The 17,822-nt window shown below is 38.5% G+C and overlaps 2 protein-coding genes across 2 annotated transcripts in view; both read left to right on the top strand.

Annotated features, from left to right (window-relative positions):
* LOC112172166 (RNA N6-adenosine-methyltransferase mettl16) overlaps nucleotides 1-17,822 on the top strand; it is a 30,768-nt gene that overhangs the window by 6,679 nt on the left and 6,267 nt on the right. The gene's annotated exons all lie outside the window — the stretch shown is intronic.
* On the top strand, nucleotides 8,663-13,785 carry LOC121049855. Its single transcript, XM_040508129.1, has 5 exons — nucleotides 8,663-8,811; nucleotides 8,905-8,977; nucleotides 10,639-10,882; nucleotides 13,233-13,361; nucleotides 13,486-13,785. The coding sequence occupies exons 1-5, from the start codon at nucleotides 8,726-8,728 to the stop codon at nucleotides 13,605-13,607; spliced, it is 654 nt and encodes a 217-aa protein (XP_040364063.1). The 5' UTR covers nucleotides 8,663-8,725; the 3' UTR covers nucleotides 13,608-13,785.

Consider the following 17,822-nt stretch of genomic DNA (forward strand, 5'->3'; position numbering starts at 1 on the left):
GTACTAGGGTTTAAGGCTTTGACATGTATGAACAGTGAACACTACATAAATCTTTAGGCATATGCATGCGTACAGTCCTCACCTGTCACCTAACCATCACCTTAAATAGGGTTTTAAGAAATACTGTAAAATTCATGGATGTCAACTAGAGCGAATAAGAACTTCTATTCTCAGCAAAAAGTTATAAGCCGATAGGAACCAGAAGGCATAGCCAAATTTTATGATAGGTGCAAATCCTGGACTAATAAGTCGTCCGTGATTATTACATATAATCACCGATTTAATTAGGTGTTGCTAACTATTGGACCAAACTACCAGCGGCGAAACATGCATGCGGTATTGTGGTAGTTGGAAATTACAAAATAATTATTCCATATTGTGGTGTTGCTAACTATGGGATCAGTCACTGATCGACATGCTGATCCCATATATAACTAGATAAAGGTGAAGCAATATTCACCATGTCGATTAGATTACACAGTGTGTACAATTTGTCTATCTCTACGTTGATTTGGATGTCAAATTGTAGTCACCTAAGGTTATGTCCAACAATCAAACTACTCAGAGTCTCAGATCGATAACTTGGTGAAGGACCTGTTGAAGTGTAAAATGCAGCGCATAAATGTGCAAGCTTTGTCCCATTACATGATATATTGTTGGAATTTCAATGCTAAATGCAGTTTGGTGCTAAATTGAACTAGTTACGTAGTTTCTAACGTACAGAATGACCAAACATGGCAATGACATAGAAGAACTCAGTTACTGATATCCATCAACCAAGATAAAAAGTACTTAAATTAATACGAAATTAACCACTAACAAGATGGTTGCACACAATATATAGACTTATCAAACAGAAATTAACCACCAATCTGCTCGGACATTGCATCAATAACAAAATCATCCTCCATTTCCAGTTGTTCTGGGGTGTGAGTTGAGCATACCCTTTTTCCATCGTAGATGAAACGCATTTCTTCATAGACCAAACCTTTACGTTCACAGTAATCTTTCAATATAATTCCAAGTGATACGGTACGACCGGTCCTGTGTAGATGTCACCATGATTCTGATTCTGCACCTGGAGAGTTATCGGTTCTTCATCTTCCTTAAGAGTGAGTTTGACAAGGGATTCCTGGGTAGTTGCTGATCTCCTTTCACTCTCTATTGATGAGAATGTTATCTTATTAAATCTCTCAAATGAGATTTTGGATTCATCAATTCTCTCCATTGATGGCAATTTTCCAAATCTGCGCTTCTGTATCTACAAATGAAAGAGATATGTACTAGCTCATTTATACGTGATATATCATCAGAGTCTAGTAAAGTTAGAGCTCATTCAAATTTGAAGTCTTGCTTTTCGTACAAATCCCACTATTATTCCATGTTATGTTTCTCTTCACTTTCTTCTACTCTTCCTTCTTTGTGAAGGCATTTCGTTACCTTCCTTGAGAAGGTTTCCCCTTTCTGTCTTTAACCATGCATGGAATATTTTCCTTTACCCTAATCAGCTTCTAAAGTTAGAGCTCATTCAAAGTCTTGATTTTCGTACAAATCCCACTATTGTTCCATGTTATGTTTCTCTTCACTTTCTTCTACTCTAGCTTCCTTCCTTGAGAAGGTTTCCCCTTTCTGTCTTAACCATGGAATATTTGCCTTCACCCAAAGGGCCAAGGTTTTCTAGCTTTTCCCAATTAATCAGCAAATACGGTATATACTCATCTTCATATTAATTCTTTTTTGGTTTTAAAATCGGAGCTCAAACGGTAGCTCCTGATGCTCAACCTCGATCAATAAAAAAGGAAAGGGAATACGATGAATGACGAAATCTCTATATCCCGAGAATAAGCAGTGTTGCTTAAAAATGTTGACCAACATTCTTTAAGATCCAATTAGCTAGGGTCTTCAAACAAAATGAAGGACTCATATTTTCAAAGTGCAAATTTCATTATATATAAAAATGCTATAAAAACCATGGTAGAGAATGTATTGGTGAGCTGTGGCATGTTAGCTAGCTAGCCTAACTAACACCGTAGAGGTTATGAGTTCAAATTTCACTGACATCAAGGTGGGATGGGGAGTTACACTGTCGTAAAAAAAAAAAAAAAAAGGGTATATATAGAGTACATAAAAGCAATTTATATCACTTATTGCATACTATGTGACAACATAAGAGACAAAACTCACTATCCATCTTTAATCTCTTACTTTAGCTAAAGGAAACTATGCTACTTGGAAATGCACTCATTGTTTGCTTTGTTTCTTTTTTCTTCTGGAGAAGGTCAAGAAAAATCTCATTCAGAATCAAAGATTCACAACTCTCGTTAAACCAGCCTCTAAAGCTCATGCGAAGTACTCCTTGTTTTTCATACGAATCTGATGTAGGACGAGATTTTAGCCAAATTCAACAAAAAATCTAGAAAAGAAATAAGCATCTTCACATTAAAAAGAATGATTTGAATATTGGAAATTGGTGTTCAAATAGGCTTCTTAATGATGAAATTAATCATAAATTACTCTTTTAGATATATCGGGATTCTAAAGCAAAATCTTGGTTGGGATTCCAAATACATATTTGTGTGATATTCTTTAGTATCTAGGATTCTATCTCCGAATTTTATTTAATGAATGAGGTTTAATTAGGTTTCCTGGTTTTAATCTATAATAAATTGTTTTTTATGTTTTCTAGTTGTATTAGGTTTATGCTATGTGCCATATATAAGGCACCTCTTAGATTGTAATTTTCATTCAAGTTGTCAATAAAAAAAAATTCATTTGTAAATAGTGAAACCTTCATGAGCTAGCATAATATTGTCCTGGATTAATCTTTCCAGGACAAAAGCATTTTGGATAGGGGAAATCAACTGGGGGGGTAAGGGTTTCAGCCGGTTTGCAAGGATCTTGGAGAGGATTTTATAAGAATTGTTGCAGAGGCTAATTGACTTGAAATGAGTAGTTCTCTCAGGGTTGGGGATCTTTGGGATAAGCACAATATGAGTTTGGTTAATACTCTGAATCCTGAGCTGCCCTGCAAGGAAGTCTTTAGAAGTATCTTCCACGATTTCATTAACAATTGTCCAGTATTTTTGGTAAAAACGACTAGGAAAGCCGTCCGGGCCAGGGGCTTTCAAGGCACCCAATTGGAAGGTTGCATCTTGCACTTCATCCAGGGAAAAGGGGACCAATAAACCAAAATTCATGTCCGTCAATCGTGACCACCCTATCCACACCCTTAAGGGCTTGCCCCCATGATCTGAGCCCAGCAGCAGAAAATACTCTTTTGAATTGGGCTTCAAACTCAGCTCTTATTAGGGGTTTGCCCACAACCCATTTATCCAACTCGTTTTGGATCTTGAGCATGCGATTTCTCTGCCTTCGGTGTATTCTAGATAGGTGGAAGAATTGAGAATTAGAATCTCCCGTTGTCAACCAGTTAACACGAGAGCACTAATGCCAGTACATGTCCTCTCTCAACCACAGAGTCCCCAGCTTACTAGTAAGCTCCTGTTGCTTGCTTTTTGAACAAAAGGGGGAAGATTGTTGTAAATCCTCCAATTCTAGTAAGCAATCTCTAATCTCTGCTTTATTGCAGATGAGGAATCTACTTTTACTTCACTTCAGCAGATTTGTCTTGCACAGTGATAGGTTGTCCTTCCATTTCACCAAACTAGGAGTGCTACCTCTAGGATGTCAGCTCTGTTTTATAATTTGAAAGGAGTCAGCCTCCTCAGCCCAAACGGCTTCGAACTGGAAAGAACTCTTGTGCTTAGTAATCAAAGGCTCTGAATTGAAAAGAAGTGGGTTGTGATTAGAACCCACTCGGGTGAGGTGTAGGAGTTGGGCCATAATAGAAGCCAACTCTCATTGACCAGGCTACGATCTAGTCGTTCGTGCAAGGTTATCTCTCCATCTTCCACTTTGGCCCAAGTGAATCTTTGGCCTTTGAACCCAAGGTCCAATAGAGAGTTAGATGAGATGAAAGTTTGCAAAAATTTTCTTCTACAAGAGCTCCAATGGGAGCTTCCTTTCATTTCATGTTGTTCGACCAGCTCATTAAGATCTCCAATTACCAGCTAAGGAACATCATAATTGTGGTTCAAATTATACCAATTTTCCCAAAAGCCGCCTTCTCATCTCCATAAGAGGGACCATACATCCAAGTTACTCGTATGGTCTCCTCAGAACCTTGAGCTCGGATATAAGTGTCAATGAAGTTTTTGGAGTAATCATCAACTTCAACCAAAAAAACAGGTTTCCACCACAAGCTGAGACCACCAGCAGTTGTCGCCGCACTTGATCCACATAGCAATCGCTTTTGTGTGTTTCTAATAAAAAAATAAAATTGCGTTCATGGGAGCGGGTCATCTCCCTCAATGTTTGAACTGTCAAGGACCTACCCAAACCTTGACAGTTCCAAGAGATCCTTGACAGTTCCAAGAGATGTAGTTCATTGATCCCATGTAGCTATACTCGTCCAGCTGCCATAGTCGTGGAGGGGGGTAAGGTCCTCCATACCACTCAAGCTTGAATCTAGCTTACTATGAACAATGCCAGTCAATTCTGGTGTGGGCTTTATGGTTTGTAGAGCGGGAACATCAAAGAAGCAGGAGAAGGGTTCACCCTGTCTATGGTAATTTTGCCTCTTCCCCGCCCCTGCTGCCTCGTCCTCTTCCCCTTCCTCCATTGCTCGATAGTCTGAGCTCTGGTCTTTGGATAGCTTTGGATAGTTTTGAGGCCGCTTTGCTATCTTCATCTTCCACAAGAATTTTCTTCTGTTTGCGCTTTCTTTTAAACACTAAAGCTAGGTTGAGTGTTGTTATCTAGGGCTGGGCATCTGGACCCGAAAACCCGAGAACCCAGGAACCCGGCCCGAATCGATCAAAAAAGCCTGATTCGGTTCGGTTTTGTATTAGAAAATACCGGTTCAGTGCAAAGCCCTACCCGAATTACAATTTATCGGGTCGGTGTCGGGCTTGATATTTTTTGGGACCGAAAGACCAATACGGACCGAATCATCCTTCTGCTATGCTCTTTCTTCATTCCCCTTCTTCCTCTGCTTTCTCTTCTGCTATCCTAGGTTGGATCACCTGCAAAAACTCTTTAAGCTTAGGATCATCAATCTCATCCTCATCCTCACTCCTCTTCTCTCCCATGCTGCCCCGGCTTTTCCTGATGGCCTCCTGAGCTTGAGATTGAAGTAGATCGAAGTAGATTGATGAAGAATGAACTTGAAGAAAGAGGAGAGTATTCTGCAGTTGATGAAAGACGAGGAAGAGGAAGGAACTGAAGAAAGAATCTGGGATTATGGGTTTTCGGTGAGGGTGATCTAATGGTGTTGATTTGATGAATATATGGTAAATAGAAACTACATAATGGGAATTGCTGCAGCTAAGAAAAGAAAGGACCGGGTGGAAGTGGAGGAGAAGAAAAGAAAAGAAAAGAAAAGAAAAGTTGTCAGTTGTCTCCCACCACCAAGATAAGCTGCCTCCCAAGCATTAAACAAAAGAAAAGTTGATGCAGCTACGAAGGAGAAGAAGAAAAGAAAGGACGGGTGGAAGGGAGGAGAAGAAAAGAAAAGATAGAAAAGAAAAGAAAGTTGTCTCCACTTTCTTGGTCTCCGCAACCAAGAAAAGCTGCCTAGGAGGAAATAAATATAAACTTTACAGGCACAATGTCAAGAGCGTCTTATGCTCCAGTGGTTGGGTTAGAGGTCGGCAGTTCAAACCTCATCTCTTACCGAATTTTGGGTATATTTTGCACATTATTGAACTTGCAGACAAAGCTGGGAATTTGGGCCCGAAAATCCCGAAGACCGAACCGGCCCATTTGGGATCGGTTTCTATCAGGTTTCACTTTTGAAAAAGCCCGAACCGAACCGGCCCGGACCGATTGTTTCGAGCTCGGTCTCGGTTTCACCAAATTTCAAGCCCAACCCGACCCGAGCCCAGGCCTATTGTTATCTTCCTTTCTTGTCTGTTGGGTGTCAATAGGGTCCAGTTTGATTAGCTAGATGGAGTTGTCCTTAGAATGTTTGACCACATATCCATCAAAATTATCTAACTCTGGGGGTACTGAAAAAAAAAAGGGTTTGAATTGTAAAATTCATGCTTGTTTTGGAAGGCCCATGGTGGGGAATGACTTCCGGATCAGCCCATGCCCCATCTCTTAAACTCAACCCACCCAAAGCCTGGGTAACGCTGCCATTCCTGAAGAAAGCACCATGAGCGTCCGGGTCCTAAAGATGGGGTCCATTCAAAAGTATTCTGGGATGTTGTAGTCTCACAGGTGAAAGAGACTTGTCTATTAAGGACCAGGATGGGCCAGATGGGTAAATCTTAACAGTCAAGTTACCATCAGAAGTTGAATTGTGTGCCCTAGTGGGTCCAGTAGGCTCAGAAGATCTCGAATTCCCAGAATTCAAATCTTTGGTCAAGATTACCCCCCTCCCGTTCTGGCAAAAAATTTCCGTCGTTGGAGTATAGGGGAATTCAACAAGGTAGCTGATTTGTGTGAAGATTGGCTTTTGTGGTGCTTCTGCAATCAGAGAGTTATCATACTTGACTCCTATAGAAATCAGAACTGGATTAACTTGATACCTGCTGGAGGAAATCATGTGTCCCAAACGGCCACAGTTGAAACAGAAGTTTCGAAGATTCTCATACTGTAGGTGAATTTTGGAAGTCGTTGAATTAGCTCTAGGGAGTTAGATGAAGGTCGTAAGTGGTTTGGTAATGTCGAAATCAACTCTCATTCGAAGATAGCCCCTGTTGCCTATACTGGTAGGATCTTCAACTTCGATAACAGCCCCCAACATACCACCCAATTTCCTTCCACTGTATTAATCTATGACAGTGGGACTCCATGGGCCTATATCCAGTAAGTTCGATATCATCGATGGATGGGTGGCGAGGCCAATGTAGAATGGTGAAACAGTAACCTTTAACGTTCCAAGAACTATCCTCCAAAAGTTTGCTAGCTAACTTTTCAAAACCGACAGTTAAGCAGAAATTATTCTTCTTCACTCTTACAATTCTGATCTGGCCAAGTGATTTCCAAATATCCAATAGGGTTGCCTTCACACCCCCTACCCCAGGTTCTTCAGCAGCAATCAGGATACCCATAAGGTTAATTCCTTCCTCAATGTCAACAAAGTCAGCATTGTCCTAAAAAAAGACAGACATTGCTTCAATAATACCCTCATCCTCAAATGGGGTTTCCAGTTGTAAGAATGATGCAGGTGCATATGGGGCAACATCAAATGCATTATTTTGTTGTTTTATTATGGATTCTTAATATTTGATATTTCATTATTTAGATATTTTTAGGGTATCGTTTTACATTTAAATTACAATTTACATTTAATTAGCTTTCCATTTTAGCTTAAGTCTACTTATTCTCCAAGTATTGTAAGCCCTATAAATATGGGTATTGTAATTGTTGTTAGAGAGCTTATGGTTTATGAATAATAGCATGTTATTTGCGGCATGGATTTGCACTATTTTACGAGTTTGCTACTCCTTATTTCTGGTGTCTGTTGAGTGATTGTTGGAGGCCTATGTTTGATACCATTTCCCCATCAGAGGATGACGTAGAAGCCATTGTTGTAGGGAAGTATTTAATGGGGAAAGAACTTAAGAGACAAAGCTCTGAAATTACCAAAAGGTGGGTATGAACCTAACTCAGGAGAGTAGGTAGAAAACAATTAAAGCTATAAATATTCTAGATAGTAGAGATAGAGATAGAAAGGGTAAATTCAGGTAGGTTTGGTCCTAAAATGGGGGTGGATATCCTTTCCCAGGGACAAGGACCTATCTCTTTTGTAGGCTCCATACTCCTGTGGAATATGGCCAAAGCTCAGAGATAGATTGCTCCCCAGCTTGTGCAAGCAAGGTTCATCCCTTCGATTCAATCACTACCATGTTATCCAAGAGTGTTACCTGAGGTGTACATTGTGACCCTTCCTGAAGATGACTCCAAAATCCCTTCATATCTGTCACAGAGCTTTGATATTGAGAATTTGATTGTAGATGGTTGAGAATGGTTGTGGTGAGAGGCCTTGAAGCATAGGCTTCAAAGTAGTCATTTAGAGCCCGAGTTTACTCGAATGAACGGAGAAATATATCTACTTTGTCTCTCCAGATTCTAGAGAGAAGGCGGAGAATCTCGATGGACAATAATGTTTACTTGGTGAGTTACTGGCCAAGCTTCATTAATTTAAATATATGTTCATGTTGTGTAACCTATATGTAACGTTTGTTTACGAGCCAACAACTTTTATACATCCTTGTAATAGTGTAGCATTGAAAGTTGTTTGGTATAATTAGAAAGTCAGCCCAGATTTACCCATCTGGCCTATCTCGGTTCCTTACAAAAAGGATCTATAAAGTAACTCACCAAGTAAACTTTTTTAATTAGGGATAAAAAAAGATTTTTTTTTTAAGTTACAAAAAAATTAGGAGGTTCAAATAATTAAATATCAATTTTAGAGGTATGAATAGAAGTTCTCTTTAAAAAAAAAAATAAATAAATAAATAAATAAAAGTGTGTCAAAAAGTTTCAAAACCTGGCGCCTAAATTTCCCTGTCCTCTAATGGCGCGAAAGATATCCCCTTTATCCAAGACAAAAACAAAACAAACAAGATAGTAAATAAAGGTTTCCAAATCCAACTTGCAAGGCGGCAAGGCCCGGTGAGAGAGAGAGAGTGAGAGAGAGAGAGAGAGAGTAGGAATGAGCTCCAATAAAACTCCGGTTGGGTTTAGGGTTTTGGGGCAGCGTCCACTTTCTTCATCATTTTCTTCTCGCTGTCAAATCCCGTAAGGATAACCCCAATCCCAAATTGTTTCTCTCTCTCTTTTTTCGTACATTAATTCTATCCAAGATGTAATCTTTTTCGCATTTTTCATTAGTGTCAAGGTCGCAGACGATGACATTTCAGAACAGAGGCTGAAGCACAATTCTGGAACACCCAAGACAGTTAAGGTACCCATCTCTTAATCCCTTTTTGGTTGCAAATACAAAAATCAGATTATGAGTTTTATATACTTAGACGTATATTCATTTCGACCGATTATAAAAGGGTGCCTTCCGCTTCATTGGATCATGTTTTTAATAAATATGTTTGGGAAAAAAGTGTTACTTTAACAAGACCAAAGTGCTTAATGGAATCTGGAGCCTGTTAGACATCTTTTATCCGAGGTAGAATTAGAAATTATTGCCATTGCTTCCATGCAGTTAACTTCGTATTGGGAGCTTGACAAGCTTCTGTGGCCATATGACAATAGTGGTTGTTTACTCTGTAAGATCATGGTATCATAAATCCCCTTGTCTCAATGCCATTGGCCGTTATTCGATACCAGCATACTTCCGACTTATTTGATCATTTGGTTAGGAGATTGTTATGCCATGCTGCATTATTGCCAAAGGTTAAATATTTCCTATCGAGATGCTGCTCCAATCTTACAATGTATAACTACTCAAAAGGGAAGTGGCACCTTCTCCTCTATGCCTTCTTTGTCAGGAGCTCCCGGAAACAGTAAAGCATGTGCTACTTCTTTGCCCTTGTGAGATTGGGGGTTTGGTTTCGTCTGCACTATGAACTAAACTAAACATGGCTGGTATAATTACTTTTGATGCTTGGTTGGGAAAAGTGTTTGATCGGTTGTTTTCTGACCAAGGTGTTGCAGGGGGAGATTCAGTGTAGGTTAGCTTTTAGTCTATGTGAACATGTTATTAGCGTACTGATCCAAATCTCATTGCGCCATTGATAGAGCTTCTAATGCAATTTATGAATTTCTAGCAGCTGTTATTCAAAGGAGATGATTATGATTCCTTTAAAATCAGAATCCTCCTCCATTGGAGAGTAGCATCCCCCAACTCCTGAGCTGAATTAATTAAATACTGAAGGGCTCGGGAATGTGGCAATGTGCAAGTAACAGTGCCAGTATTTCTTGTAATGCACGAGATCCTAGTTGCATGGTGGTTGATGGTATGTCAAAAGCAATTTGTGCTATTTCTTCTGTGCAAAAATTATCCATTTGCTGCTTGTGAGGGATTGGCTTGGGCCAAGTCAAAGGGCTTTCAGCTTTCTGAATGTAGTGGTGGAGACTGACTAAGATTTTGTATGATGCTGTTTCAAAAAGCTTGTGGCACTAATCGGAAAATCTACCCTCTTATCAGGGATCATGCTCATCAGCAACATTTTCAGCAGTTTAGATGGAAATGTGTGCAAAGAAAGCTAACTATGTGGTGGATTGGCTTACTTTTGCAAGCTAAAATGAGGATGGAATGTGAAACTTGGGTTCAGCACCCTCCATTCTCAAAAATGATATTCCTGCTCCTCAGGATGATGTTGATAAGAATTGGAGTGACTGCTTCTGCTGAAGATTCTGGTTGTTTGCTTGTTTTACTGCTGTGCTGCCGCAGTTTCAAATGAAGCTTTCATTGCCAAAGGCAAAAAAAAAAAAAGTCATAAATTATACATATACTGATGTTTTCAAAAACCAGATAATGGAACTTTTGGAACATAACAATTTTACTTTTTCTTGAGGTATGTAAGAAATTGGATGGAGCATAATTAGTAAGAACAAAGACCTTTTCCTATTTTAAACTTTGGATTTGAATGAAAGTATTTTAATTCTCAGGTGAAGTCGCGGCCATTCTCGTCGTTATTGGATCTGAAAGATCTAAGTGGGTCCACTGATGAGCAAATTGAGGCCAAGAAAGGAGGGGAAGCAGAGAAGAGTTCTGTAGCATTGGCATTTGAAAAATTTAAGCACACTGATATAGGAAAATGGCAATCTAAAGTTTCACAAATTGCTGGTGAAGTAGAATGTCCTGACAAAGAAGATTTACCAGAATCAAGAAAAAGGAGACACCCTTGTAAAGGTTTGCCATCCTATCTCAATTACTTGGTGCAATGTATTCTTAAACTGAATCCTTTCTTTATTTTGCAATGATTAGGAGAAAGATTATTATAATAACCCAACTCAAAAAAGTCAAATGATACTTCTCAGGATAGGGGTGTTGTGTACTGAATGCTATGTTGCAGAAAATCAAGAATCACAATGCAGTTTAGTTTTCAATTTTCATATTCTTTGTCTAAAATGCATTCATTATTATATTGGCCCTATCCCCTGTGTTGTCAATAATTTGCTAGTTTAGTTTATTAGTTGACAAGGAAGATTATCAGTTTTTTTTTTCACGTCTTTAACAGGTATTATGCCTTTGAGTGCACTAACTCTCAAGCAAGATAATTTACACTTGTGCTATATGATTGTACCTGCTACTGCTTACCAATTCTAAAAGAAGTACAAATATGAAATATATAGGATTGTCACTTTGGTTTGAGAAATGTAGTTATAGTGTGTCGAGTGGAGTCTTTAGATGAGGTTGAGCCATTGTGTTAAATGGACCCCTTTTTCGGCTAGGGAGGAATATATCTGATTTCTGTTAGCTGTGTATTTGAACATTTCCACCCGTATGGTGCAAACAGTATACCCTTTAGATGCAGGTCAGTATGAGCTGTGCAGAACTAAACTGTAGACATGGTCTAGTTTCTCCATGTTTGTATAAGACTGCGTAGAAATCTTGCAAAAAGAATTTCGCAACCATTTTCTGCATAGATATCTCTAAACACATGGGTACACCAAACATGAAGTCTGATTGATGTCAGTTTACCAACTAAGGTTCATATGCTAGCAGTATACAAAGTAATAGGAAACTGTGTGATTATAGTTTATCCACTGGTTCTACATATTAATCTTCTAGAGTTCATCAACTTAATTTAATTTTAAGAGGCGTTACATACTACGAAGAAAAAAAAAACAATTCTGCCTTTTTTGGGGTTACATGTGTTTCTGCACTATTTGATTTTAAGAAGGGTGGACAATCCCCTGCCACCTTAATTTCTAAACCATCATCTAAGAGCATATAGAATATTATCAGCTAACATATATCTTTTTATAGTTTAGTAAACAAGTTATTACATAAACTAGCAAGATCGTGGACAAGATAATGCATGTAAACAAAACCATAAGCTTTATTTTTATGTCCATTTGGGTGACCTTTCACTACTTGTTATTTTCCTCTATTTTTATGAAATGATATTGGCGAGGGAAAGAATTATACTTGGGACCTCAAATGTCAGGGTAAATGATCTTGACCACTAGAGTTCTCAGCCCCCACGTTGTTATCTCTTGAATGATGCACAAGTATAAAGACTATTGCAGGGTCAGGATATGGGGTGTTCTATACAGTCTTATATTGCAAAAAATTCAAGAATCATCACTTTTTAATTCTTTGCTATAGAAGATCATTATTTTCTTGGAATAAAGTATGGGTCCTTGTGCTGTCAAGAATTTGGTTTTTCAACTCATCAGTGGAACAAACAAGCTCAGACAAGTGGGATTGTGGTGTAGTTGGTTTTCCATGTCTTTAGGTGGCAAGTCTTATGCCTTTGAGTGCACTAATTGTCAAACAAGATGATCTATAATTTTCCTTTCAGTGGTGGTGTTCTTAAGCTCTGTAATCTGGAGTACTCAGTATGTCCTTGCATGAAAAAGCAGGATGACTAAACCCTTGATAATTGAACCTGTCAACCAGAATGAGTTGTGTCTGCTTACTATATGTGATCATATCATTAGCAGATATTAGCACTTGGATATTGTAAGAAACACTTTAAATAGACTGAAGTAGAGAGTGCATGCAACATTATTGTGCTTTTCTTTATTCTCATGAATACAGTTTCATAAGTTTGTGAAATTGCTAGGAAGTTTTAGGCTAATAAGAGAACTCTTAAAAGTGTGTTAGAATTGCGTCTGCTTACTATCTGTGGTATGTTCTTAGCAGAAATTAGCACTTGGATATAGTGAACAACAAATAGAATTAGTAGAGTGCATGCAACATTGTCACACTATTGAATACACTGTCACATGGTATTGCTAAGAGTAGTGTGTTAGAATCTAGATAAAGTAGAAACACAAAATATGGACAGATGAGTTGGAAGACATCATGTTTCAGTTGTGGGCTGCATACTTCTACTTAGCGTGCGCACCACAATATGCATCACAGCAAACAACCAAACTTCTAGCACTTTGATGTTATAAGCTTCTTGTATATGACAAACTTAAGCCACCTACCTTTCTCTTACAGTTTTACTCCATTCAATTTCTTTTGTCTTTGGTTTGTAATTCTGACTTATCTACCCCTCCTGCTCTTTCAAATGTCAACTATTTAGATGGGGATGACAAACACACTGCGAGAAAGTATTTTGCAGTTCTTGGAGGTGATCAAAAACCCAAGCTAAAAAAGAGAAGGGCTGAGAGTCTCATAATCCAAGAGAAACCGGGACATGTTTATGATCACTGTAAGTTTGCTCTTTCTTTTACTGGTATCAACATCTTTTTTTCATCACTATTTTCTTCCTTTTTTGTTTCTATTAGATCAATTAAATTACAACGGTTTCTCATTTTGATGTTTTCTGCTAGCAGATGAAAATGGTTGTGGCTGGTGGGACTGCAATATGGAGGGTATTGACAATGAAGAAGTTGGTGTCCATGAGGTGTGGGAAGGAGTGGGCTCAACCACATTGGGAGGAATAGAGTGGCATTGAATCATTGATCTTTACTATAGATTACCAGTATTATGTTCTTAGAGTAAAAGCTGTAGATATCTGTCTCTTTAGATGTCGTGTAGTTTAAAAGTCACTTTAACATGAAGAGTATTTGGAATGCTTATCTTGATTCAGAATTTGGTTAACTTTTATGTGACAAGAGCTCTTCTGTTTTAAATGAATGCTTTTTAGTTTGGGGCATTTTATATTACACCCAAATTTGATTACACCTATTAGATTAAACCCATCTATAATTTTTTTTAATATATACCCAAATCTGTTGATTAAGTTGATTACATAAATAAATTCTCATTAAGTGACATAGAAAATAAAATATGTTTTTGTCAAAAATTTCTTAATATGCTACAAGCTCTAAACAAATACACTTGATGAACTAGATCATTGATTGAAGCTTTGGTAATCAATACCTAGATCGAGGTTTATATCTGATTTTTTTATATAAAAGGTATGTTATATTTTTCATATAAACACTTGAATGGAAAGCAAACATAGGTTAATAACGTATTATACAGTTGTTTTATTTGTAAGGTATGTACTAAAAAGGTACCTGATCATTAGAATACTTTTTTTTTTCTAGATAATTTGATTTCAGGTATGTATCTAACATATAGGAGGCTTAGTTTTTGGTTTATACATTCGATTATAGCCTAAATGTTAATGGGTTTCGTATAACATCTTTGTATTAGAATTTATCATTATTTTCTGTATCATACCTCTTTGTTAGGTTTTCTACTATATTATACCTATGATTGTATAAACAAAAATGTTACACCTATGATTGTGGTATATATCATTGTGTGTAAATTTCTATTAAGCTTGAACGTTTCTATTATTTAAGCCCTACCTACATATACATATTTAGTAGGTACATTAGACATGTATTATTTGAGAGAATGTAAAAGGGCAAATTAGATATACATGAAAATAAGGAAAAATATTGATTATATATAGGCCTATAGTTTATATGGAAGGTTTTCTTTTTATTTTTTTATTTTTTTTATTTTTTTTATTTTTATGAATCACTCTATATAGAAGGTTTATCAATGTGATTTGGGTGTAAACTAAAAGAAAAGTATGTATGGGTTTTTTCTAATAGAAGGTTGAATTTTTGGGTTTATATCTAATTTTCTCTTTTTGTTTTTGCTTGTTACGTGAGTCGTCTTTTTTATGCACTATGAGAGAACTCAATTGATAAGCAACAATGCTGCAATTGAAAGTTTTAATAATTGGGATCAATATTACCATTTACATAAGTTATCGACAAAAAATTGTAGAAATAGAAATGGCTCACCTTTCTCATTTACCAACTTTAAACCCAACATTCTCAGGCCGGATATGCAAATAGGATAACGAAGTAGAAAGTACAGCAGAAATCTATTTGGTGTATGTGATTTTCCTTTCTCTTTTACTAATACGCAGTTACACACAATATCATTTAACTGAACCATATCAAAAGGAGACAAGTTATACTTTACTGGTGGCTAACTCATGCAGAGCAAATAAGGTTTTGCTCAATCATAATGCTTAAAAAGTGTGCAATAGAGTAGTATATCAGATTTATATTTCTGTGTATCAGTATATCTAAAGTCTAAACTTGAATCCAGCACCAGTACCATTTCATCTGACCACTCCTCTGCAATCACTGCTAGCAAAGAAATACTTGCATGACGCTTTTTCCACTCTTGTGCCTATTTTCAGCATAAGGGCTACATCTAATCACCAAAAAAAAAAAAAAAAAGGAGCAAATGTGGGAAGTGCTTTTGTAGACAAACAAAGTGGAATTTCATGATAAAGTAGCCCAAAGGTCACAAATTTTGACATAACGAAGCACAAGCACAGACCTGGACTAATAATTTTCAGCACAAGGGATACATCTAATGACAAAAAAACACACACACACGCACATAATATGTGAAGAGCAAATGTGGGAAGTGCTTTTTGCAACAATGAAGAAAGGTATAGACCAATATAGCTGCCGGCACTTGATGATATATGAATAAAAATGTAAATGTATGTTTAAATGCAAACAAAAAATTAGATTTCAGTCCTGAGGAAATTGATTCAAAAAAATATCAAACAACAAAGAAAAAATTACAGCTCTGATTAGATGACAAAGGCTTTAGTCAGACAGGCTTGATTGGTATACGTTGCATATTCGTTGTTAGGCAGCTTGATATAGTATTCAAAGTTGCGAGTAGTGAGAAGTCGGTACTCGATGTCCAAGTCGGGAGTGACTTGATATTCAAACGTCATGAGATGAAGAATCCCCTTGTTTCTGCCGGTATGATCAACTAGTTCGTAACCTTCCTCCAAATCATTAGTGTCACAGTATAATGCGTAGAAATATTTGTGAAGAATAAGGCACACTTTGTGATCTCCTAGATGCACAAGACAACACTCGGTTGGACCAACTGCTCTCACGCATGGATCATTGCGAAATTCAGGAGGGACTTCCGGCAGCTGCAGGAGAGGTTTCATGGCTTGCAAAGAATCTAAATTATGGGACATGAGCAAAACTTGTACACTAATATTGTTACTGATCTGAGGCCCATAATATATGCAACCATCACTAACTTTACATCCACTTGTACAGTCAAAGGTAAATATTAGGGTTCCTCCACCACCATGATGATCGGCGAGCTTTGCAGTGTCACCCCAACAACCCTTAACAAAGGGAAGGGTGGTTGCTAGAGGGGAGTGCAACTCTATCCACCCTTTCTCGGGTCGGCTCACGTCAAAGCGGTAAACCTTGGCCTTATCTTGATTCCAGACCAAGATATTTCAGGTAAACTGAACACAATTGAGACAGCAAACAATCTTTATGATACATTCTCTTTTGGTACATATTCTCTGCTCCGTTGCTATCGTATTGGGCAAGCTCAACAGGTTCATTGAGGGTTCCTTCACCTATTTTCAAAGTCCTGCTTTTCAGCTCGGCCGACGATGTCGCCTTGTCCTTGCCACCGATTACTAAGGCACTCCCCTTACTTTTTGCTGTTGTGGCAGTAGCAACTGCAGAGGGTATGGTAGTATTACTACCACTAACCTTATCATGAGCATTTGGTGGCACGTACATGCCAGACGCGGTGGGTTGACCAAGAGAACCAAGGATAGCATTGGGATCGCCCAATGTCTTATTCAGAACCTCTTTGGCCTGATCCAAGTCAGCTTTCTGCATGGCAACTTGCGTGGCTAGGGCAGATCCTTAGATGCGAATGGCCGCCATTTCAGCAGCGATGTTTGTTGTTTGAACTGCCTGGGCAGCTATCATACCTACGAGTTGTTCGTGGTTCCCATTTAAAATGATCCTCAACCCTTTGGTCCGTTTGTTGGAACCACTCGAGAGCCCTACGACTCTCCTCGGTGAATTTCCGGCTTGTTATTTCCACAAATCTTTCGTTGTTGAGCTTCATGATAGCCAACTTTTCTAGTATGTCGGCATTCTCCGATATGGGAGTAGGAATGTACTCCTTGGTTGTCCCGCTTTCCCCAACAATGTTGGAAGAAGCGACAGCCTGCCCACCTTCTTCTGGTTGGGCGGTTGCTGAGCTTTTGCTCTCAGGGAGTAAATTTCCTCCTTGTTCAGTTAACATCTCGGATGATGGCGAGTTGAGAGAAAATCTTTGAATTATCTGCTCTTCAGAAAAACCACGACAGTCTGCGCGGGAATGTAGCCTGTAACTGGAGGTCTTGTGTTTCAGGCAGTTAACATAAACCTTTTGGTACGGGTTTTCGCTTGACTTCCCAATGGTGGCAATCGTTAAGAAACGTTGAAATTGTGTCCCACTAGGCATGCCAAAATGTTAGGCTCCAGTTTGATTGGGCTGGTCAACAGTCTCTTTTATGTTGGAATGGTGACGTGAATGCATGGGCGTGCCAGCACCGTTGGGTGCGGTAGTCGGGATGTCCCTTGACCTGACTTCTGTTCAAGCTCTTGTAGATGAGGAGAGCACCAACCTCGTCACGGGGTTCTTTTATGCCTCTTGCGTGATGACTTTTGCTTCGTTTCTTCTTGTCACACAATCGATACTCAACGTTTGTAGATTGAGCAGAGCGAATCACTGGGAAGAAGAGGACAAGCAGGGGTTTAATTTGCTAAAGCGTGACTTTAGCTTCGCTGGTTTGCGAGGGCGTTACTCTTGCTCCGTTGGTCGAATTAGTGTCGGTGGTAGTGGTACTGGCAGTAGGCTTCTG

The sequence above is a fragment of the Rosa chinensis genome, chromosome 6 (assembly GCF_002994745.2).
Source record: "Rosa chinensis cultivar Old Blush chromosome 6, RchiOBHm-V2, whole genome shotgun sequence".
Taxonomy (NCBI): domain Eukaryota; kingdom Viridiplantae; phylum Streptophyta; class Magnoliopsida; order Rosales; family Rosaceae; genus Rosa; species Rosa chinensis.